This window comes from Loxodonta africana, chromosome 8, assembly GCF_030014295.1.
Source record: "Loxodonta africana isolate mLoxAfr1 chromosome 8, mLoxAfr1.hap2, whole genome shotgun sequence".
Lineage (NCBI taxonomy): Eukaryota > Metazoa > Chordata > Mammalia > Proboscidea > Elephantidae > Loxodonta > Loxodonta africana.
In genome coordinates this window covers 21,057,747-21,078,227 of record NC_087349.1, presented here as the reverse complement: position 1 = coordinate 21,078,227, position 20,481 = coordinate 21,057,747, and the positions used below count along the sequence as shown (strand labels likewise).

The following is a 20,481-nucleotide window of genomic DNA, read 5'->3' as shown; positions in this document are numbered from 1 at the left end:
GGTGTTTTCTCTGTAAGGCACATCACAGCTTTCTTCCTATAAAGAACACTAGGCAGCACTTCAGCACTATGCTTGGGGACCATTTGAAACAGATCATCAGCAAGCACAAAAATGTGAAAAATTGGACCATGAGAAGTACACCTGTTACAAGGTGGGAGCCTGGTAGCTGTCCAGCCATAGTCTGAGGGGGATAACAAACACCTCACTCCTCCCCAACCTCATGAAACCTGAAACCTGAAGAACAGGTCCTTACTGATAGTTTCTGGCTCTGGTACCAAGGATAGGAGATAGTTGGGGGAGGAGAGGAGTTGGTGTCACTACAATGTTGTACTAGTAAGTGTTTAGCAACCAGCTCTGCAAGGGAAAATACATTTATACATACAATGTGTACATATAATACTTTTTTGTTAGATTTTTTTTTATTGTACTTTAGATGAGGGTTTACAGAGCAAATTAGTTTCTCATTAGATAGTTAATAAACATATTGTTTTGTGACATTTGTTGCCAACCCCATGACATGTCAACACTCTCCCCTTCTCGACCTTGGGTTCCTGTCCCCTCCTGGCTTCTAGTCCTTGCCCTTAGACTGATGTGCCCCTTTAGTCTCATTTTGTTTTATGGATCTGTCTAATCTATGGCTGAAGGTGAGGCTTAGGAGTGTCTTCAGTACTGAGTTAAAATGCTGTCTGGGGTATATAATACTTTTTATTGTAAATTTCATACAATCAGCTGATTCTCAGTGGAAGTTTTTATTGATTTTTGTCAAATTCAAGTATTCTAGACAACCTATGGTTGCAACTGACGAAAAAGTTGCTACATGAAGAGCAATGTGAATGTTGGCTGATATTTACATTGATAAGACCAAAGTGAAATAACAAATACGTATGTTGTAACTTCATTTGTTCATCGATGACACGGGCAACATCTTTGCTAAATCACATAATAGTTTTCAAATATTGGATGAATTATTTCCTCAGATTTTTTGTGCCCGATATGTAATAGCTACAGAAAAACCCAAACCTGTTGTGGTTGATTCCAACTCATGGTAACCTCATGTGTTACAGAGTAGAACTGCTCTGTAGGGTTTTCTTGGCTGTAATCTTTATGGAAGCAAATTGCCGGGCCTTTCTTCTGCAGCACCGCTAGGTGGATTCAAATTGCCAGACTTCGAGGTAGTAGCTGAGTGCCAACTGTTTGCACCACCCAGGGAACTATAATAGCTAGAGACATGTTTAAGTGGAAGCTGTATCATTAACATTTTCTTCATCACTTTAGATAGTCAATGAAACAGTAAACCAAGTCCTGATCTGTACATTTGTTGATTTCCATGGCGTAAGTAACTCCCCACATAGCAGATTTCAAGCTAGCTACCAACATGGAGTTACTGAACGTATCCTGGGAAGAGGGGTGCCATAGCAGTCCATTCAATACGATTTCTACTAGGCAGACACAATAGAAGCAAATAACCTCAAGAGCAGAAGAATAGTTAGAAAGTGATGAGTTTGGGATATTTATTACCTTTGTTTTTAATAAAGATATTTACTTAATTAGCTCACAAAATTCTTAAAACTTTAACAATTGGCTGTCACGACTTGTTTTGAGGTGTTTCCAGCATACAACAGTGTCACTACTTTCTCCTTTTCTCACTATTCTGAAATGAACAAGCCTCTTCATTGTTAACAGTCTAGTATTAAAAAAATAAGTAAAACAGTCTAGTATTAAAATAAATAAATAAATAAAACAGTCTAGTATTAAAAAAATAAATAAAAAGGGCTCATCATGAGATGGGGCAGGGAAATTTGGAATAAATGGCTCTCTCCTGCCCTTAACTCCTCTGGCAAGTCAGGGACGGGCTTTGGGTGAACAATTCATGCTTCCAGAGAGAGTGTTTCTGGGAGGCTTTACCGCAAGGGAGAGGGTGAAAATCTGTGAGATTCCCAAGAGCCTTCCTAGAGAACCTTACCTTTCTGGCCAGCTTCCTGCTATCTTGGCACAACCTCAGAGGAGCCATTTTGCTGGCGTTTGGGGAAAGGTTGCATGTTTGAAAAGCGAGGTAGGCTCCATGACTGCTGGTTTGTAGGTAGTGGGAAAGGAGGAGGAGAGTCCTGCTTATCAATCGCTCCTCTCCTCTTCTTTTTTCCCTTCCCTCTTGTTACGCATCACACTCCTTGATGTCATTCAAGCCATTGTGAGCCCACAGGCCGTTCCCTGGGGAGGGGGCAGCCCATGAGTAAGGAAGGGAGTTGGGCGGTGGAGGGGTGGGGAGCAGTGGTCACACCAACACCTTGAAGTTGGGCTGGGTCTACATGGAGCCCTAGAGATGTCCTGCAGCCTATTCTTCCCAAGTACAAATGAGTAGGATCAGGGGCCTCCCGCCTGAGGTCAGGGAACCAGGCCCTGGAGTGGAACTTGGGGTGGAAAATGGCCTTCTTTGTCAACTGATTCATTCTCCAGAATTCAACTTGTTCTCCGACTCTATGGTGTTTGAAAGCAACTTTATTCAGGTACCCTTGCGTAGCTCAGGGCCAGCTCTCCTTCCCTTCCCAAAACCTATTCCCAGGGGTTAGCAAGAGATAGTGTGGCCTTTGAAAGCCCTGGGGAGGAAAAAGAAGCCACTAAGGCTAGAGAAAACCAGACAGTCTCGGTCCCACGGTCACTTCAGTCTGTGTCTACAGCATCATGGAGCTACCTGCATCAAAGGTAAACCAAAAAAACCCAAACCACTTGCCATCAAGTCAATTCCGACTCATGGTGACACCATGTGTGCAGAGCAGAACTGCACTCCACAGGGTTTTCAAGGCTGTGACCTTTTGGAAAGAGATCGCCAGGCCTTTCTTCTGAGGCACCTGTAGGTGGGTTCAAGCCACCAACCTTTCAGTTGGTAGCTGAGTACTTAATTGATTGCGCTACCCAGGGACTCCTGCACCAAAAGTACAGGTAGGGAATAGAACAATACCTTGTAAAAGAAGAAATCAGATCTTACTCTCCGGGTAGGGTCCATAGGCACCCTTCCTGGGACTAGTCTAAACAGGATGGTTACAGGGAATGAAGGGTGCTACCTGAATCCCTGCTCTGAAATCCAACCTCCACTCTCCGAGACGGTTTGGAAACAGTCTTGTGTAACAGCAGGGCCACTGGGTAAATCAGCCACACCTAGGTTCTTCCAGCACCCAGAAGAGTGATGACATGACCGGTGGAAGTGAGCATTTGTGGCCTGGAGAAGCATGGAGCCACAGAAAGTGTGACATGGTCATTTTAATACGTATCCAGCCTTACCAGGGTGCTGCCTGCCTCCCTCTAGTGGTCCTGCTTGAACTTCTGAACCTGTGCTCTTTTGCAAAACAAAAAAATGTGCTGTTGAATTGACTCCAATTCGTGGCGACCCCATTGTGTCAGAGTAGAACTGTGCTTCGTAGGGTTTTCAATGGCTAATTTTTAAGAAGTAGATCACTAGGCCTTTCTTCCAAGGCACCTCTGGATGGACCCACACCTCCAACGTTTTGGTGAGCAGATGAGCACTTTAACTGTTTGTACCACCGTCGGACTCTCTATGTTTTATAGTGGATATGCATTTCATTCCACAATACGGGCTTTAAGAAATATAATTTTTTTCAAAATTTCCTTTTCTTGACGCACCGTCTGGTTGGACTTGTGGACCATTCTATTACAGTCATTCCTGGGGCTTTCCCTTGCCCCCAGCCCCACCAGGGGCCGTGTACTGGTCCCAATGGCCTCACAAAGTCTAGGACATTGGGGGGATGGCTCTCTGGTCTTGGGAACAGGGAGTCACCCCCTGTAAGTTCCTTACCCTCGTCCCTGTGGTTCCTCAGAGACCATAGCTCCAGTGCTTCTCCGCCAGCCTGGACAGTGAGGGGTGTCTTAACCAAGACTGAGTACCCAGCACCTTGTGTCCCCTCTCTCTGTCCTGCCACAGCCCCTGGGGTGGAGAAAGAGAGCCCAGTGACGACCCAGGCCCTCTCTCATCCTGGAGGAAGCTCCCAAATCTTACTCCAGGAGGGCCATCTGGGCCTTCGCATTCAACAGCTCTTACCTCATTCTCCACCCCGTCTGCAACTTTCTTCGCACAACTTTCCTTCCAGGCCATTAGAAACTGATGCTGGCTTCTCCCCAAGGGTGGGGGAATAAAATTTCAATGCCACTCGGCTCTTTCTTGCTAGTGCATCCATTTACAGTTAGGTAATAGAGAGGACACAAAGACATCTGGCACAGGGTTCCTGTCGCCAGTGAGCTTAGAGGCGATTTGGGGAGCCCTACAGAAAGGATCGCTAATAGGTCATGGCCAGCCCAGTGTGCCACACAGGGACAAGAAGCAGATGCTCCAAACCTGGCACCAGAGTGTAGTCCCCCTTCCCAGCACCTGTATCCTTTCACCCTTGGCTTTTCTTCTCTCTGACTTGTGTATCTGGGGGCTGATTTCCAGGTCACTAAGCCCGGGAAATGGATGAATGTTTCTGGAGGATCTACCACTGTGGTCCTTGGGGTGACCTCCTCGGTGCCCTCCCTGCCACTCCCCAATGTCCTCCTGATGGCCCAGGTCACCTGGCCCCGGGGTCCTTTTTCCACCTGGAGAAAACCTGGGGATGCCCCAGTCATCACCCTCAGCAGGTAAAGAAAGGTTTGAAAGCCGGGAGGAAGAGGATGGGGTGGTTGACAGGTCTGTGCATTGTTTTGCAGCTGAGTTTTAGATAAAAAGGAAGGACAGTGCTCTTTAGTGTATGCGCTATGTAGAATTCATTCATTTAACAAATATTTATTTAGCATCTACTATGTACGGAGCGGAGCCCTGGTGGCGTAGTGGTGGGTGGTTCAAATCCACCAGCTGCTCCTTAGAAACCCTGTGGAGCAGTTCTACTCTGTCCCATAGTGTTGCTATGAGTCGGAATTGATTTAACAGCAGTGGGTTTGGTTTTTTTGTTTGTTTGTTTTATCTACCCAGCATTGTGCTTAGAGCTGGGGCTATTGCAGGTCACAGTCCTCGTCTGGTGGGGCCTAGTTTTCAAGGATCTTAGCTTCCTTTGTTTACATTTATTGTATCAGTACAGTCTAGAGAATTTCCAGAGAGAAGGAGAAGATTGTGAAAGTCAGACTGGATTTCAAGGTATTGAGATTGAGAACAACAACAAAAAAAAAAAACACCGGAGGTCTAGGAGACAAGGTGGAAACCCTGGTGGTGCAGTGGTTAAGTGCTACTGCTGCTAACAAAAAAGTCAGCAGTTCGAATCCGCCAGGCGCTCCTTGGAAACTCTATGGGGCAGTTCTACTCCGTCCTGTAGAGTCTCTGTGAGTCGGAATCAACTCAGCTGCACTGGGTACTGGGTAGGAGAAAAGGAGGCGGGTAGTCCATCCTTCTCCTGGCCCTTTCAATACAGTGATCTTTGCCAGAAAAGCCCTGAGAGGACAGAAGGAAGCCCAGAAATGGAGTCAGAAAACTGTAGATCCAGCTTCTACTTAATGAGATCTAAACTTGGGCAAATCACTTAGTTTCTCTAAGCCTCAGTTTCACAGTCTGTGAGATGGAATGAATACCTATCCTTCCTTCATCAAAGGATTGTTGTGAGGATTCAGTGAGGTATTATACATCAAATATTAGCCATTGTTATTGATGTAGACAGATTAATAATAATTCAGCCTGTGAGCGTTCTTTCTTGGGGTCTCCCAAGCAGAGAGGGGAGGCTTGTGAGCAGAGTCAGGCTCTAGGTAGGTGCCAACAGAGTTGATTAAAATCCTGGGCTCTGCTATGGATTTCCCAATTGTGTTCAGGATTCTGCCCCTGAAGTACGTGGAGCTACAGATCTGTGACCGGCTTCAGCGCATCCTGAGGGTGAGGACTGTGACTGAAAAGATCTACTACCTGAGGCTCCATGAAAAACACCCTGAGGCCGTGTTTCAGTTCTGGACCCGCTTGGTGAGAATTTTGCAGAAAGGCCTGTCCATCACCACCAAAGACCCCAGGATCCAATTCACTCATTGCCTTGTGCCCAAGGTGTCCAGCAGCTCCACTGAGACAATAGTAAGTGGGCCTCTCCATAATCTTTAGGAGAAACGGTCGATGGGAATGGAGGTCATATGATACTGTAAAGACCGATGGGTATTAAGGTACAGTGCTGTGGGGGGGAAGAACAAACTTCTTAGTTTTAAGTGTCAGTGATATTCTGAGGGGACAATTCAGTCAACTGGCATCACAAAGTTCATGTTCTGCATCCTTGTGAGGTGATTAGCATCTGGGGTCTTAGAAGCTTACGGGCAGCCATCCAAGATACAACTATTGGTATCTACTAGTTAGGAGCAAAAGAGAAAGAAGGAAATCAAAGTTTCAAAGAAGAAACTAGCCTACAAGGCTAATAGCCTACACAAACCACAGCCTCGTCTACCCTGAGACCAGAAGAACTAGATGGTGCCCAGCTACCACTACTGACCGTTCTGATCAGGGCCACAATAGATGGATGCTGACAGAATGGGAGAAAAACATGGAACAGAACTCAAATTCTTAAAAAGTCCAGATTTAGTGGACCAGTTGAGACTAGAGGACTTCCTGAGATTATCGCCCTGAGATACTCTTTAAATCTTAAAACTATCCCCTGAGATCACCTTTTAGTGAAATAATAGATTGGCACACAAAACAAAGGGTGTTACCCATGAGTACAGTGTTCTATTAAAAAACAATCTATATGAGGACTAATGGACCACAAGTACCACAGTCTCCACCAGACTGAGTCCAGCACAACTAGATGGTGCCCAGCTACCTCCATCAACTATTCTGACAGGGATCACAATAGAAGGTCCCAGACAGAGCTGGGGAAAAATGTAGAACAGAATTCTAACTCACTAAAAAAGACCAGACTTACCAGTCTGACAGAAGATGTAGAAACCCCAAGAATATGGCCCCCGGACGCTCTTTTAACTTTAGTACCAAATTCACTCCTGAGGTTCACCCTTCATCCAAAGATTAGACAGGCCCATAAAACAAAATGAGACTAAATGGGCACACCAGCTCAGGGGCAAGGACAATAAGGTAGGAAGGGACAGGAAAGCTGGTAATTGGGAACCCAAGGTCGAGAAGGGGAGAGTGTTGACATGTCATAGGGTTGGCAACAAATGTCATGAAAACAATACGTGTATTGTTTAATGAGAAACTAATTTGCTCTGTAAGCCTCATCTAAACCACAATAAATAAATAATAATTTTAAAAAACATCTGTAAGAGACCAAAAGGTCAACAATTATTCTAAAGCAAAGACGAGGGGCATGGAAACTAGAGTCCTGGAAACGGAACAACCAGAACACAATTAAAGAGAAATGTTGACACATTGTGAAAAATGTAGCTAATGTCACTAAACAATTTGTATAGAAATTGTCAAATGGGAATCTAATTTGCTGTGTACACTTGTACCAAAAACACAGTGAAATATTACTAAGAAAAAAAAAGTCAGTGATATGCACACACCACACTGAGGTCTACAAAACAAACAAACAAACAAACAAACAAAACTGTTGCCCTTGAGTCGGGCCGATAGTGACCCTAGAGGACAGAGAACTGCCTCCTAGGGTTTCTCCAAGGAGCACCTGGTGGATTCGAACTAGCAGTCGTAGCTCTTAACCACTACACCACCAGGGCTTCTGAGGTCTACAAAGTAAAAAGCAAATTCATTTAGCTCTCTTAAAAAGAGTTATGAAGTACTTAGCTCACTTAAAAAACTGTTTTCAGGTTCTTACTGTCTTCTTTTTCAGTACTATTAAAGTAATAACCCTCGCTGAAGAAAATCAGAAAAGCACAGAAAAATCAGCCCCACATCCATCCAGGCAGAAGCAATCACTTTTAACATTTTGGCATATCGCCTTCCAGCCTCTCTTTTTAAATTAATTTTAATTTGCATATTTGAGGATATTAAGTATATAGGCATTTATGAATCCTGCTTTTTCCACTTTATATTTTAAGCATTTTTTTTGTCTTTTAAAAGCTCTTTGTAAATCTCATACTACGCAATTGCGTGAATGAATTAAAATGTACATAACCATTCCCCTAATATTAGACATTTAGAGTTGTTTATAATTTGTCCTTATCATAAATAATGCTAACACAAGCATTTATATATATTGTCCACATTTAGCATGGTTTTCTTGCGTCAGATTTTTAGAAATAGAATTAGTAGTTCAAAAGGCATAAACATTTTTAAGGCTCTTGATGCATACTGGCAGATTGCTTGCTGTAAAGGTCATGCCACATTGTACTCTGACTGTTAAAATGAGTATCTGTATAACTACATCCTTACCATAACTGAGTAGTACAAGCTTTTGATAAATGTCCTAATTATGATAGGTAAGAAGTGGCATCTCTTTGATTTCCAATGCATTTGAACATTGTTACATATATATTTACATATAATTTCTTTCTGCATTATCTGTGTTCTTTGACCATTTTTCTATTGGCATTCTTAGGTTTTCCTAAATTGATTTGTAAAGTAAAGCTCTTGTACATCAAGAGCATAAATCTTTATTGCAATTTTCTTGCAAACATTTTCCCAAGAATTTGCTTTCGCCTTCAGTTTATCTAAAGGAGCCCTGGTGGCACAGCGGTTAAGTACCCCGGCTGCTAACCAAAGAGTTGGCGGTTCCAACCCACCAGCTGCACCGAGGGAGAAGGATGTGGCAGTCTGCTTCCGTAAACGTTACTGCCGGGAGCTGAATGGGGGAAGTTCTATTCTGTCCGATAGGGTCGCTATGAGTCAGAATCAACTCAGTGGCAATGGGTTTGGGTTTCAGCTTATCTAAGGCATTTTTTTTTTAACTTTTATTAAGCTTCAAGTGAACGTTTACAAATCCAATCAGTCTGTCACATATAAGTTTACATACATCTTACTCCGTACTCCCACTTGCTCTCCCCCTATTGAGTCAGCCCTTTCAGTCTCTCCTTTCGTGACAATTTTGCCAGCTTCCCTCTCTCTCTATCCTCCCATCCCCCCCTCCAGACAAGAGTTGCCAACACAATCTCAAGTGTCCACCTGATATAATTAGCTCACTCTTCATCAGCGTCTCTCTCCCACCCACTGACCAGTCCCTTTCATGTCTGATGAGTTGTCTTCGGGGATGGTTCCTGTCCTGTGCCAACAGAAGGTCTGGGGACCATGGCCACCGGGATTCCTCTAGTCTCAGTCAGACCATTAAGTCTGGTCTTTTTATGAGAATTTGGGGTCTGCATCCCACTGATCTCCTGCTCCCTCAGGGGTCCTCTGCTGTGCTCCCTGTCAGGGCAGTCATCTATTGTGGCCAGGCACCAACTAGTTCTTCTGGTCTCAGGATGATGTAGGTCTCTACTTCATGTGGCCCTTTCTGTCTCTTGGGCTCTTAGTTGTCGTGTGGCCTTGGTGTTCTTCATTTTCCTTTGCTCCAGGTGGGTTGAGACCAATTGCTGCATCTTAGATGGCCGCTTGTTAGCATTTAAGACCCCAGATGCCACATTTCAAAGTGGGATGCAGAATGATTTCATAATAGAATTATTTTGCCAATTGACTTAGAAGTCCCTGCAAACCATGTTCCCCAGACCCCCGCCCTTGCTCCGCTGACCTTTGAAGCATTCATTTTATCCCGGAAACTTCTTTGCTTTTGGTCCAGTCCATTTGAGCTGACCTTCCATGTATTGAGTGTTGTCTTTCCCTTCACCTAAAGCAGTTCTTATCTACTGATTAATCAATAAAAAACCCTCTCCCTTCCTCCCTCCCTCCCCACCTCATAACCACAAAAGTATGTGTTCTTCTCAGGTTTACTATTTCTCAAGATCTTGTAATAGTGGTCTTATACAATATTTGACCTTTTGCCTCTGACTAATTTCGCTCAGCATAATGCCTTCCAGGTTCCTCCATGTTATGAAATGTTTCACAGATTCGTCACTGTTCTTTATCGATGTGTAGTATTCCATTGTGTGAATATACCACAATTTATTTACCCATTCATCCGTTGATGGACACCTTGGTTGCTTCCAACTTTTTGCTATTGTAAACAGAGCTGCAATAAACATGGGTGTGCATATGTCTGTTTGTGTGAAGGCTCTTGAATCTCTAGGGTATATTCCGAGGAGTGGGATTTCTGGGTTGTATGGTAGTTCTATTTCTAACTGCTTAAGATAACGCCAGATGGATTTCCAAAGTGGTTGTACCAATTTACATTCCCACCAGCAGTGTATAAGTAAGGCATTTTTTGATGCATAGAAAGCCTTCCCAGGCCTTGCTCAGTGTAGAAGACAGAAAGGAAGAGCTTGATAGACTGGGTTACCTAAAACCTTCAGATTTCAAAATCTAAACATGTCCATCCTTTCATTTAAGTTACATGTTTTAGTTATGTTACAACCAACTTTTAAAGTCTGATACATTGATTAACCACTATTTCACAGCTCAGCTGCTCTGATTCTTAATGTTCAGCTCTTGTACTCTGGACAGAGTAGCCCCAGCAGCCCGTTACACAGAGGATGTCATCCTGCCAGGGGCCCTGTTTTTGGTCTGATGATTCTGGGGCTTAATGCTTAAGGAACAGGTTCCCAGGGCTAGGCTATGAAATCCAGTGTCTTAGTTACCTAGTGTTGCTGTAACACAAATATCATAAGTGGGTGGCTTTAAAGAACAGAAATTTATTTTCTCACAGCTCTGGAGGCTAGAAGTCCAAATCAGGTCTCAGCAATGTGGATTCCTTTCTTGTCAGTAAACCAGGGTGTTCCTTGGTTCCTTGGCATGCCTTGACTTGTAGATGATCCTCGCATGGTGTCTATCTTCCTCCTTGTCTGTGTTTCTGAGTCTGTTCTGGTCTTTTGCATAACTGAGACGTTATTGGGTTTAGGACCCACCCTACACTGGTGTGACCTCATTAACATAGCAAAAGAAAACCCCTATTTTCAAACAGGATTACATCCACAGGTACAAAACCAAAATCAGTTGCCGTCAAGTCAATTCCAACTCATGGAGACCCCATGTGTTGTAGTGTAGAACTGTACTTCATAGGGCTTTCAAGGTTATGACCTTTCAGAAGCAGATTTCTAGGGTTTTCTTCTGAGGCACCTCTGGCTGGGTTCAAACCACCAACTTTTCAGGTAGTTGAGCACTTAGCCATCTGTGCCCACCCAGGGACTTCCATTTCCAAAGAAAACCATATTTCCAGGCAGGATCATATCCACAGGTACAACGGCCAGGAATTCAAAGCATATGGGGTGGGGGGTGGGATGGGGAAGAAGGGGGCGATGGCAATTCAGTCCATAACACCCAGGTGTGATCCCAAGAATCCTTTCAAGGTTCTGCTCCTGGGAGGCCAAGAAGCGTGAGTGAGCCAACCTGGTAACCTGACTCTGAATTTCTCCATACAGCCTGAAAACAGCCTCCTGTCATCATCCCAGCCCAGTGAAAACCTCAGGCTGCTGACAGCAGAACAGACCAGTGGAAGTTCATTGCACCTCTCAGAACAGTCCCATCTCCCAGCAGCCATGTGTGTACTATAAGCACCCCTTCCCACAGCATAGATTTTTTTTTAATGGTTTATCCTTTCTTTTTTGTTGCCGCTATTTATTTTTGTATTTAGGAAAGTTTGTACAAATGGTTACCTTTATACTAATACCTCTATATACTACCCATACCAACCTGTTGCCATCAAGTCGATTCCAACTCATAGTGGCCTCATAGGATTTCCAAGGCTGTAAATCACTATGGAAGCAGACCACCACATCTTTCTCCCATGGAGTGGCTGGTGGCTTTGAGCCAGCGACTTTTCGGCAGCAGTCAAGCACTTTAACCACTGTACCACCAAGATTCCTTTAAGTAAAGATTACAGCCTTGGAAACCCTATGGGGCAGTTCTACTCTGTCCTGTAAGGTTGCTATGAGTCAAAATTGACTATACTGCAATGAGTTTGTTTTTTTGTTTGTTTGTTTATAAGTGACTTGGTCTTTTTGCCTGAATAGCTAAAGGAGTTTTCTGTTTCCCTCTCCTTTTTCCCTTAAAGTACAGTAGTTTCACTAGTATATGCCTCAGCATTGGTCATTTTTTCCCAGGTACATGGCGTGCCCTTACATGTGGCTTCACGCCTCTCTCTAACTCTTTTTTTGTCCAAGATACTTTTCTTGAATTAAATTTTTGAATTTTTCTTGTTTGTTGTTGTCATTGTATGCCATCGAGTCAAATTCTTCTTTGGATACTCTTATTATTTGTATGTTGGATCATCTTTGCCTGTCTACTTTACCTGTCGCTTTCTCTTTTTTGTATTTTTTAAACTCTTGTCCTTTTAATCTTCTACTTCCCGTAAGGCATTGTGTGTTGTGCTTGTTTTCTCTTGTGTTCTTTCTAGTTTAGACTTCATTTTAGTAAAAATTTTGATCTCTTAACAACTTCTAATTATTTTCTCAGTTCTATCACTTCATTTATAAATCTTTTAAATTCTAATTTATGTTGTTCTTTGGTATCTTTTATCATTTTCTTAATTTCTTTTAGCCTATTTTGAAATGCCGGGTTGTAGTTTTCATTATCTTCCTTGTGTGCTTTCATTGTAAGAATTTATTATGTTCCATATTTTCTTTCTTTCTTACAAAACTTTGTACGTGATTTGATTGTGATCTTTTTCTGACCCTAATTTTCACTGAACTAGGTTTCCCTCAACTTTTGGGAAGAAGGGATGGGTCAGGCTAGCTTTTCTAGCTTAGCTCTAGCGGTCCCTCTAGCGTTGTTTTTGTAAAGTGTTTATGGCTTTATACTTTCTGAGATTCCTAGCTGTATTTCCCTTGCCAACTTCTCTTTGCTTCTATTGTCCCTCTCCTGCTCAATTTGAATTCCCTTCCAGTGATTTTTCCTTAGTGTAAGGCTTTGTCCTGCCAGGGAGTTTCTGGCAGGTTTTCAGAGTTCATAAAACACACACTGACCCAGATCCTTCAGACTTTTCCAAGAACCCCTTGCTGTCACCTCAGAGTTTCTGTTGCTTTTCTCAAGTTGGCCTGCCAAACTTCCATTGGCTGGCTGTTGTAGATTTAGGAGTTCTCCTCTTTAGTTCTGCACAAAGATGTGTTTAATGCTCACCACCAATTCTTATAGTGCTGTTTATCCAGTTATTTTGGTTATTTGAAGCTCTTGCTTTAACAGATTCCTCAGGAATAATATTTGGCTGAATTCTACTCTTTTGCTTCTATCTGCTTCTTCTCACACAGATACTGATGCTTATGGGTCTTGTAGGTATTTGTTTATAGCTGTAATTTTTGATCATGAGCTTATTTCAAACAGGTCTTCATCTGTGGAACTCAAGCTAGCCTGATTTGAGGTGGGTAACCCCACAGAACCATTTTAGGTTTGCTTCTGTCAAATGCTTCAGGGATGTTACTAGCTCAGGAGAAATTATTTATATTAGTTTCTTAGCTTGGGAGTTTGAGGACCATGTGTAAATTCAGACCTCAAACCACCATGAGGACAAGCCCAAAGATAAGAATTTTTTAGAGAGACTCTCCTTAGAACCCAGGGCCTAGGCAGATACAGATGAGCTTCCTTGTGGCACTGGATGGATTTCTTTCTGGTGTACTTTTTTTACTGAGGGTGTAGCTTTGAAGTCCTGAATGCATGCAAATATCTCAGTCAATTCCCCACCTAGCTCAGACTGAAGACTTTACCTCCTTTCTCATGTGGCTGTGAAAACCCAAGCCCTAGGTTACCAAGACTGGCAAGTCCCTCAGAGCAGCCCCAGCTTCAGCTCACACTCACTTCTATGGTCTCTACGTTACTCTTAATTTTGGGCCCTTCAGAGTTTCCTTTGCTTTTTGTGAGCTCAGCAATGCATTTGAAATTACGTCTTTTATATTTGACCCAGCATTCCTAAGTGTTTTGTAGCAAGGAGGTTTTTAGATTGTTCAGCCATATTGCCAGTCTCTAGCTCAATATGCTAAAATTATTTTCACTTAAAAAAAAAAAAAACCCTTACTGCATTTATCTCTGAATAGTAACAGTGTGAGTGATATTTTCTTTTTGGTGTTTTTGATATTTTCTTTTAAATATAAACATGTGTCCCATTTGTAATCAGAATTTTTTGTTTTTAGCCCCACTGTTGTTGTTGTTATTTTGTTTTGTTTTTAGACACACTAAGTGATTGTGACTTTTTTTTAAAGCTGTTATTATTTTAGAGAACTGGTTTAAGGTTTTCTTTCTACTTAGACTGGCAGGTTATATGGGTACCAGGCAGATTCCAGGGGACTCAGATTTTGCTTTTGAGTCATAGTTCATTAGGCTCTCAATGTATAAAAGCAATGCTTAAGGTTTGGAGAGATGTCTGTTCCATACACATCAGCAGAGCCAGCCTCTTTCCTCCTTGGCTTTCTCCTCTCAAGGCATCTTAGAATTATCATACCTTATGTTCTTTAAGTAAGTATCATCACTGCCCATCATTTCCATATTCACATCCAAGGCACTCCTGATGGTAAAGACTAGAAAACAGCTTTTTAAATTACATTTTTAACAATGTTTTATTTTTCTTCTGTTGCTTTCAATGACTCTGAAATCCCCGGGCTCCAACAGCAACACCAACATGACCATTGAAATGGACAATTTCAACAGCAATGACAAGACACCCTCCCCGGTGGTGACTCCAGTCACTTCGAACATACCCATGAGAGCCACCTTGAGCCACAGCCTCTGGGAACAAGAGAACTCGAATGAGCACTTCTTTGAGGCACCTGTAGCCAGTTCCCTAGGAGAGAACTTCTGGGGACCCTGAGACCCAGCTAAACCAGAGTGACCTTCCCTTGGCTTCAGTGCATATGCTACAGTCTTTCATTGCTCTTTCCCATTGTGGGCCAAATGACCTGGGAGAGGCAAGATGGTGTTTATAACAAGGTGCTTCTGTACTTCTACCAATAAACCTCCTAGTGAGCCCATCCATCATTGTAGTAGGTTATGCTGTAGGGAGGTTTGAGGCTGAGTGAAGAGCGGTTAGGAGAAGGAACTTACTCTTTGGGAAAATAAGTTTTAAAAAAAGTGCTCAATTGAAACCCCAAAGCAGCCAAACAAAACCAAGAAATCCGGTCCAGTGGGAAGGACTGTTTTCCTGTTTCCAAGGGGAGGGAGGGTACCCAAGAAAACAGAGGCAGGGTTGCTATAAGCCCAAAAATAGTGAGACCAAGTAGGAGGTACCTTTGTGTTACCCTATTTGTCTTAAGCAAGAAGTAGAACCTTCACCTCCCCACTCCATGTATTAGTGTAGCAGCTATGAAGGCTTACTATGGGTCATACAAACTTTGGTTGCTAATGAAGACATGACTTCTGCTAAGCAAGATAGTGACCACCCTGCCGCCAGGAGTCCTGATTGATTTGACTGTTCCTACCCAGAGCCTAACAGAAGCAAACTGGAAGACATGGTGTCTGTGTGTACTGGGGGTGGCGATGGGGATGGGAACTTTGGGCAGCCTCTAGACAAACAGAGAATGTTTACTTGGAAAATAGCACCACAATTTTTTTTTTTGTACTTTAGATGAAGGTTTATAGAACAAACTAGTTTCTCATTAAACAGCCAGTACACACATTGTTCTATGGCATTAGTTAACAACCCCACGGCATGTCAACACTCTCCCGTCTCAACCGTGGGCTCCCTTTTACCAGCTTTCCTGTTTCCTCCTGCCTCCTAGTCCCTGTCCCTGGGCTGGCGTGCCCCTTTAGTCTTATTTTGTTTTATGGGCCTGTCCAATCTTTAGTTGAAGTGTGAACCTCAGGAATGACTTCATTACTGAACTGAAAGGCTGTCCGGGGGCCATACTCTCAGGGTTTCTCCAGTCTCTGTGAGGCCAGCAAGTCTGGTCTTTCTTTCTGAGTTAGAATTTTGTTCTACATTTTTCTTCAGCTCTGTCCAGGACCCTCTAATGTGATCCTTGTCAGAACAGTCAGTGGTGGTAGCCGCACACCATCTAGTTGTACTGGACTCAGTCTGGTGGAGGCCGTGGTAGATGTGGTCCATTAGTCCTTTGGACTAATCTTTCCCTTGTGTCTTTAGGTTTCTTCATTATTCCTTGCTCCCAAAGGGATGAGACCAGTGGAGTGTCTTAGATAGCCGCTCATAGGCTTTCAAGACCCCAGACACTACTCACCAAAGTAGAATGTAGAACATTTTCTTTATAAACTATGTTATGCCAATTGAGCTAGATGTTCCCTGAGACCATGATCCCCACAGCCCTCAGCCCAGCAATTCAGTCCCTCGGGGAGTTCGGATGTGTCTGTGGAGCTACCATAACCTTGCCTTGTACAGGTTGTGCTGGCTTCCCCCAGTATTGAGCACCACAATATTCAACAAGTTTTTATTGAGTGCCTGTTGGGTGCCAGACACCATGCTAATATCAGTTATAATAGAGAGAGCAAGACAGAGAGACACTTTACCTGTTTTAGGGAGGGTTTGGGAAAAATACCGTTAGGGGTTGATTTGTGTCCCCACAAAAGATACGTTGAAGTCCTAATCCCCAGAACCTGTGAATGTGGCTGTCATGGATTGAATTATGTCCCCCCCAAAAATGTGTGTATCAACTTGGTTAGGCCATGATTCCCGGTACTATATGATTGTCCTCCATTTTGTGATTGTAATTTTATGTTGAGAGGATTAGGGTGGAATTGTAACACCACCCTCATTCAGGTCACCTCCCTGATCCAAGGTAAAGGAAGTTTCCCTGGGCTGTGTGGCCCGCAACACCTTTTATCTCTCAAGAGATAAAAGGAAAAGGAAGCAAGCAGAGAGTGGGGGACCTCATACCACCAAGAAAGCAGCACCAGGAACAGAGCATGTCCTCTGGACCTAGGGCCCCTGCGCCTGAGAAGCTCTTTGACTAGGAGAAGATTGAGGACAAGGACCTTCCTCCAGAGCCGACAAAGAAAGAAAGCCTTCCTCTGGAGCTGATACCCTGAATTTGGACTTGTAACCTACTAGACTGTGAGACAATAAATTTCTCTTTGTTAAAGACATCCACCGTGGTATTGCTGTTATGGCAGCACTAGATGACTAAGACAGTGACCTTATTTGGAAATACGGTCTTTGCAAGTGTAATCAAGTTAAGATGAGGTCATTAGGGTAGGCCCTAATCCAATATGACTGGTGTCCTTATAAGGGGAGGAGAAGAAACACAGACTGAGACACACAGGGAGAACACCATGTGATGACCGAGGCAGAGATTGTAGTAATTCGTCTACGAGCCAAGGAACGCCAAGGATTGCTGGCAACATCAGAAACTAAAAGCAAAAGCATGGAACAGATTCTCCCCTGGAACCTTCAGAGGGAGCATGACCCTGCTGACACCTTGATTTCAGGCTTCTGGCCTCCAGAACTGTGAGAGAATAAATTTCTGTTGCCCCAAACCACCTAGTTTGTGGTAATTTGTTATGGCAGCCCTAGGAAGCTCATACTAATACAACGCCCTATTTTGAAGACATAGGAAGGACACGAAGGTTGAGGAGAGGTTGAATCTTTCGGTCTGCAATTAGGAGCTGGAGGGCCTACTCTCCTCTAGTTGACACATTGTGGGATGGGAAGAAGGAACGTGACTGACTTCCCCTGTGCACACTCAGGTGGGCTGAGCAGGCAATTCCAGCTCTGTTGGGTTGCATAACACATTTGAGCTGAGAGGATGCCTAGTGTTTGTGGGTTTCTTACTGCCTCCAGTAAAAATAAAAACAAAACAAACTTCCTTTTGCCATATTAAAATCCAACTGAGAGTTGTAGGTAATAGTGAGGGAGATTTGGAAGGTGAACTTGGACTAATGCAAAGGCAGACCACACTTCTCAATTCATGCCTGTCCTCCAACTATCATTATTAATTGGGTACCCATTCACTCTAAAGTGTTCCTGTCCCTTCTCACCCACTAGGATGGGTATTATCAGAAAAACGCAAAATAACAAGGGTTAGTGGAGATGTGGAGAAATTGGAATTATTGGCGGGAATGTAAAATGGTGGTTTAGTAGTAGAACTCTCGCCTTCCATGAGGGAGACCTGGGTTGGATTCCCGGTCAATGCATCTCACGCACAGCCATCAACTATCTGTTCATGGAGGCTTGTGCGTTGCCATGATGCTGAACATGTGTCAGTGGAGCTTCCAGACTAAGACAAACTAGGAGGAAAGGGCTAGAGATCTGCTTCCAAAAAATTAGTCAAAGAAAACCCTATGTATCACGAAGGTCTGACCCCCTTGTGCATGGAGTTGCCATGAGTTGGGGGCCTACTCGACGGCAGTTAACAACAACAACAATATGAGTAGAGGCAGGAGCTTTGGGCATGTTGTGCTTCTCAAAGTCCAGCAAGCAGTGGGGCGATAGCCTCTGGTCCTCTTCCCCCAGCGTCAGCCCCAGCCTGCTCATTTCTCTCTGCTGTCATCAGTGAGAACTTTTGTTGCAGTCTCAGCCCAGCCTAGTTTCCAGGCAATCCACTCAAGGGCAATGTGTACCTGTGTGTTTCAGCCTTTAGCAGGTATGGTCTGGGATGAACCATATTCCTGTGGGTGACACCGGGATGTCCTGACCTTCCCTGCCTCTCACCAGGTTGACTCAGTTTCTACCGGAGTTTGAGAACTTCGGTTCCTGCCTATTCCCCTCTCTGGTTCCCTTAGCCTCCAGCTGGCATCGAGAGCCCCCAAGAGTCTTCCAATAAATTCCCTTTGGCTTAAGCTGGTCACTTTCTGTGCTTACCACCGCATAACCATGAAGTTTAATTGATGTGGGGCTATTACCAGAAAAGTGGATGCTGTGTATACAAACATACCAACCATCTGTGTGTTTATTCATTTTCTTATCCTCCAGACCTGGCAAAGTCCCTGGTTCCTACTGGACACTCAATTAAAAGTTGTTAACTAAGTCTATTTCTGTCATAGCCAGCCTTGGCTGCCCATGTGGTGCCTCACCCCAAATAAGGGAAGAAACTACAGCCTTTGCAGAACAGCCTCATCACCTAAATTGATTTCCCAGAGACTATTTCTTAGATGAACAGAGTACCGCATACAGGATGGTTAAAGTTTTTAATGGCCAATAAACACAACCATTTCAAAGAGAAAAGAAACAGAACATTGTTTTCCAGTGCCAATTAAGGCTCACCAGGACATGACACTTGCAGAAATAACCCCCAAAATAACATAAAAGGCATTTTAAAGCTAACAAAAGGAAATTCGGATAAGGGAAAAGAGAAAATGTCTTCAAGGACTAATACCAAGATGGGCCCATTTAAAATGTGATGGAAATGAGACTAACGTTTCACAACTGCCCTTGTAAGTCTTAAGTAATAAGCAGCTGGTCAATTAAGACTCTGTTGGTGTTGATGAGAAGGCAGGTTAGGGGAACAGAGACTCTGGGAAATGGAATAAGTAGAGTTACGTGGCTCCGACCTGCATCCTAGGGCTACCAACGGTTCCCAAAGAGCTCTTAGCACCACGAAAAAATCGATTTAGAAATCATCAAAAAGCCACATGAGGTCAGTGTCGAGAAATCCAAGGCCATGGCTTCGAAAGAGGAAACAATCACCGAGAATGGTAATGCTTCCTAATTTAAAGGGAACATTTAGGGTTATTAAGGTGGAGGCCACTTACAGGAACTATAACTTGAAACAATCAGAAATATAAGCTAGAGCTGTTCTGAGAAGGAGCAGTTCTCCCATTCCTGCTTGACTTAGAATAAATCAGTTCAATTTCTCCATTGGGTATCTGGATAAATTTTATTAAAGTAACACTAAAAGTCTTAATGATGCCCACACAAAACATGCTTGTCGATTTTAATAATTGCAGAAGTGACAGAAACATACCATGTGCACAGGAAATGCAAAGAAATAGTCATAGATGGTTTCTTTTAAATTGGTTTTATAGCCCCATCAAGTCTCCAATTAAGCACATTGTCTGGCACAAAGAAGGAAAGGAATTTCTGAAATACCCATTCCTGCCTTCATTCAATCAAGGGCCATATCTAGAAGGGCAAGAAGCAGTGGCAGATTAACCAGCAAGCATGGTACGTACGGGCTAACAGTAAGCAAGGTAAGCACGGGCTTAATTGAGTTTGCTTACTAATCTGTAGTGCACAGTTTCACGTGGTTTTCAAAGACGTGGTGAAACCCATGTGAAATTGTGCACTACAGATTAGGAAGTAAACACAAGTAAGCCCCTGGGTACCTTGCTTATTGGGTAATCCATCCCTGGAGAATGCGGCAACTAGTGATATGGGCTTGTCTCTCTCTCACACACATGCACTCACGCAGGACATTCCATCTGTAAATGTTTTGCACTCGTAAAGTGTCTCCAAACCTACAATCTAATGCAATCCTCATAATTGTCTGAAATAGCTGTTATTATTGTCCACACTTCACAAATGAGAAAGTACCGCCCAAAACAGTGTAAGTGATTCACAAATCCTGGGTGGTGGAAATGGCTAAGTGCTTGACTGCTAGCGGAAAGACTGTCCTTTCAAATGTACCCAGAGGCACCTCAGAAGACAGGCCTGGCGATCGCTTCCA

General features: G+C 43.5%; 1 protein-coding gene across 2 annotated transcripts; it reads left to right on the top strand.

The window, feature by feature from the left end:
• The first annotated feature begins 28 nt into the window (after positions 1–28).
• Positions 29–18,692, top strand: GARIN1A (golgi associated RAB2 interactor 1A). Of its 2 annotated transcripts, XM_023544602.2 has the most exons (5): positions 29–2,517; positions 4,428–4,626; positions 5,782–6,031; positions 11,365–11,483; positions 14,540–18,692. In XM_023544602.2, exons 1-5 carry the CDS (start codon positions 2,352–2,354, stop codon positions 14,736–14,738), a joined length of 933 nt encoding a protein of 310 aa, XP_023400370.1. In that variant the 5' UTR covers positions 29–2,351; the 3' UTR covers positions 14,739–18,692. The 2 variants fall into 2 exon arrangements, with proteins under 2 accessions (XP_023400370.1, XP_023400368.1); XM_023544600.2 differs by lacking the exon at positions 29–2,517 and having other exon boundaries at positions 2,574–4,626.
• The last annotated feature ends 1,789 nt before the right edge of the window (positions 18,693–20,481 follow it).

Bases quoted from the DNA above. Each gene is read 5' to 3' on its own strand.
- GARIN1A (XM_023544602.2), top strand. From the start codon at position 2,352: ATGAGTAGGATCAGGGGCCTCCCGCCTGAGGTCAGGGAACCAGGCCCT. The intron at 2,518-4,427 runs GCTCAGGGCCAG...TTGTGTATCTGG, and splicing joins TATTCAGGTACCCTTGCGTA to GGGCTGATTTCCAGGTCACT. The intron at 4,627-5,781 runs GTAAAGAAAGGT...AATTGTGTTCAG, and splicing joins CCAGTCATCACCCTCAGCAG to GATTCTGCCCCTGAAGTACG.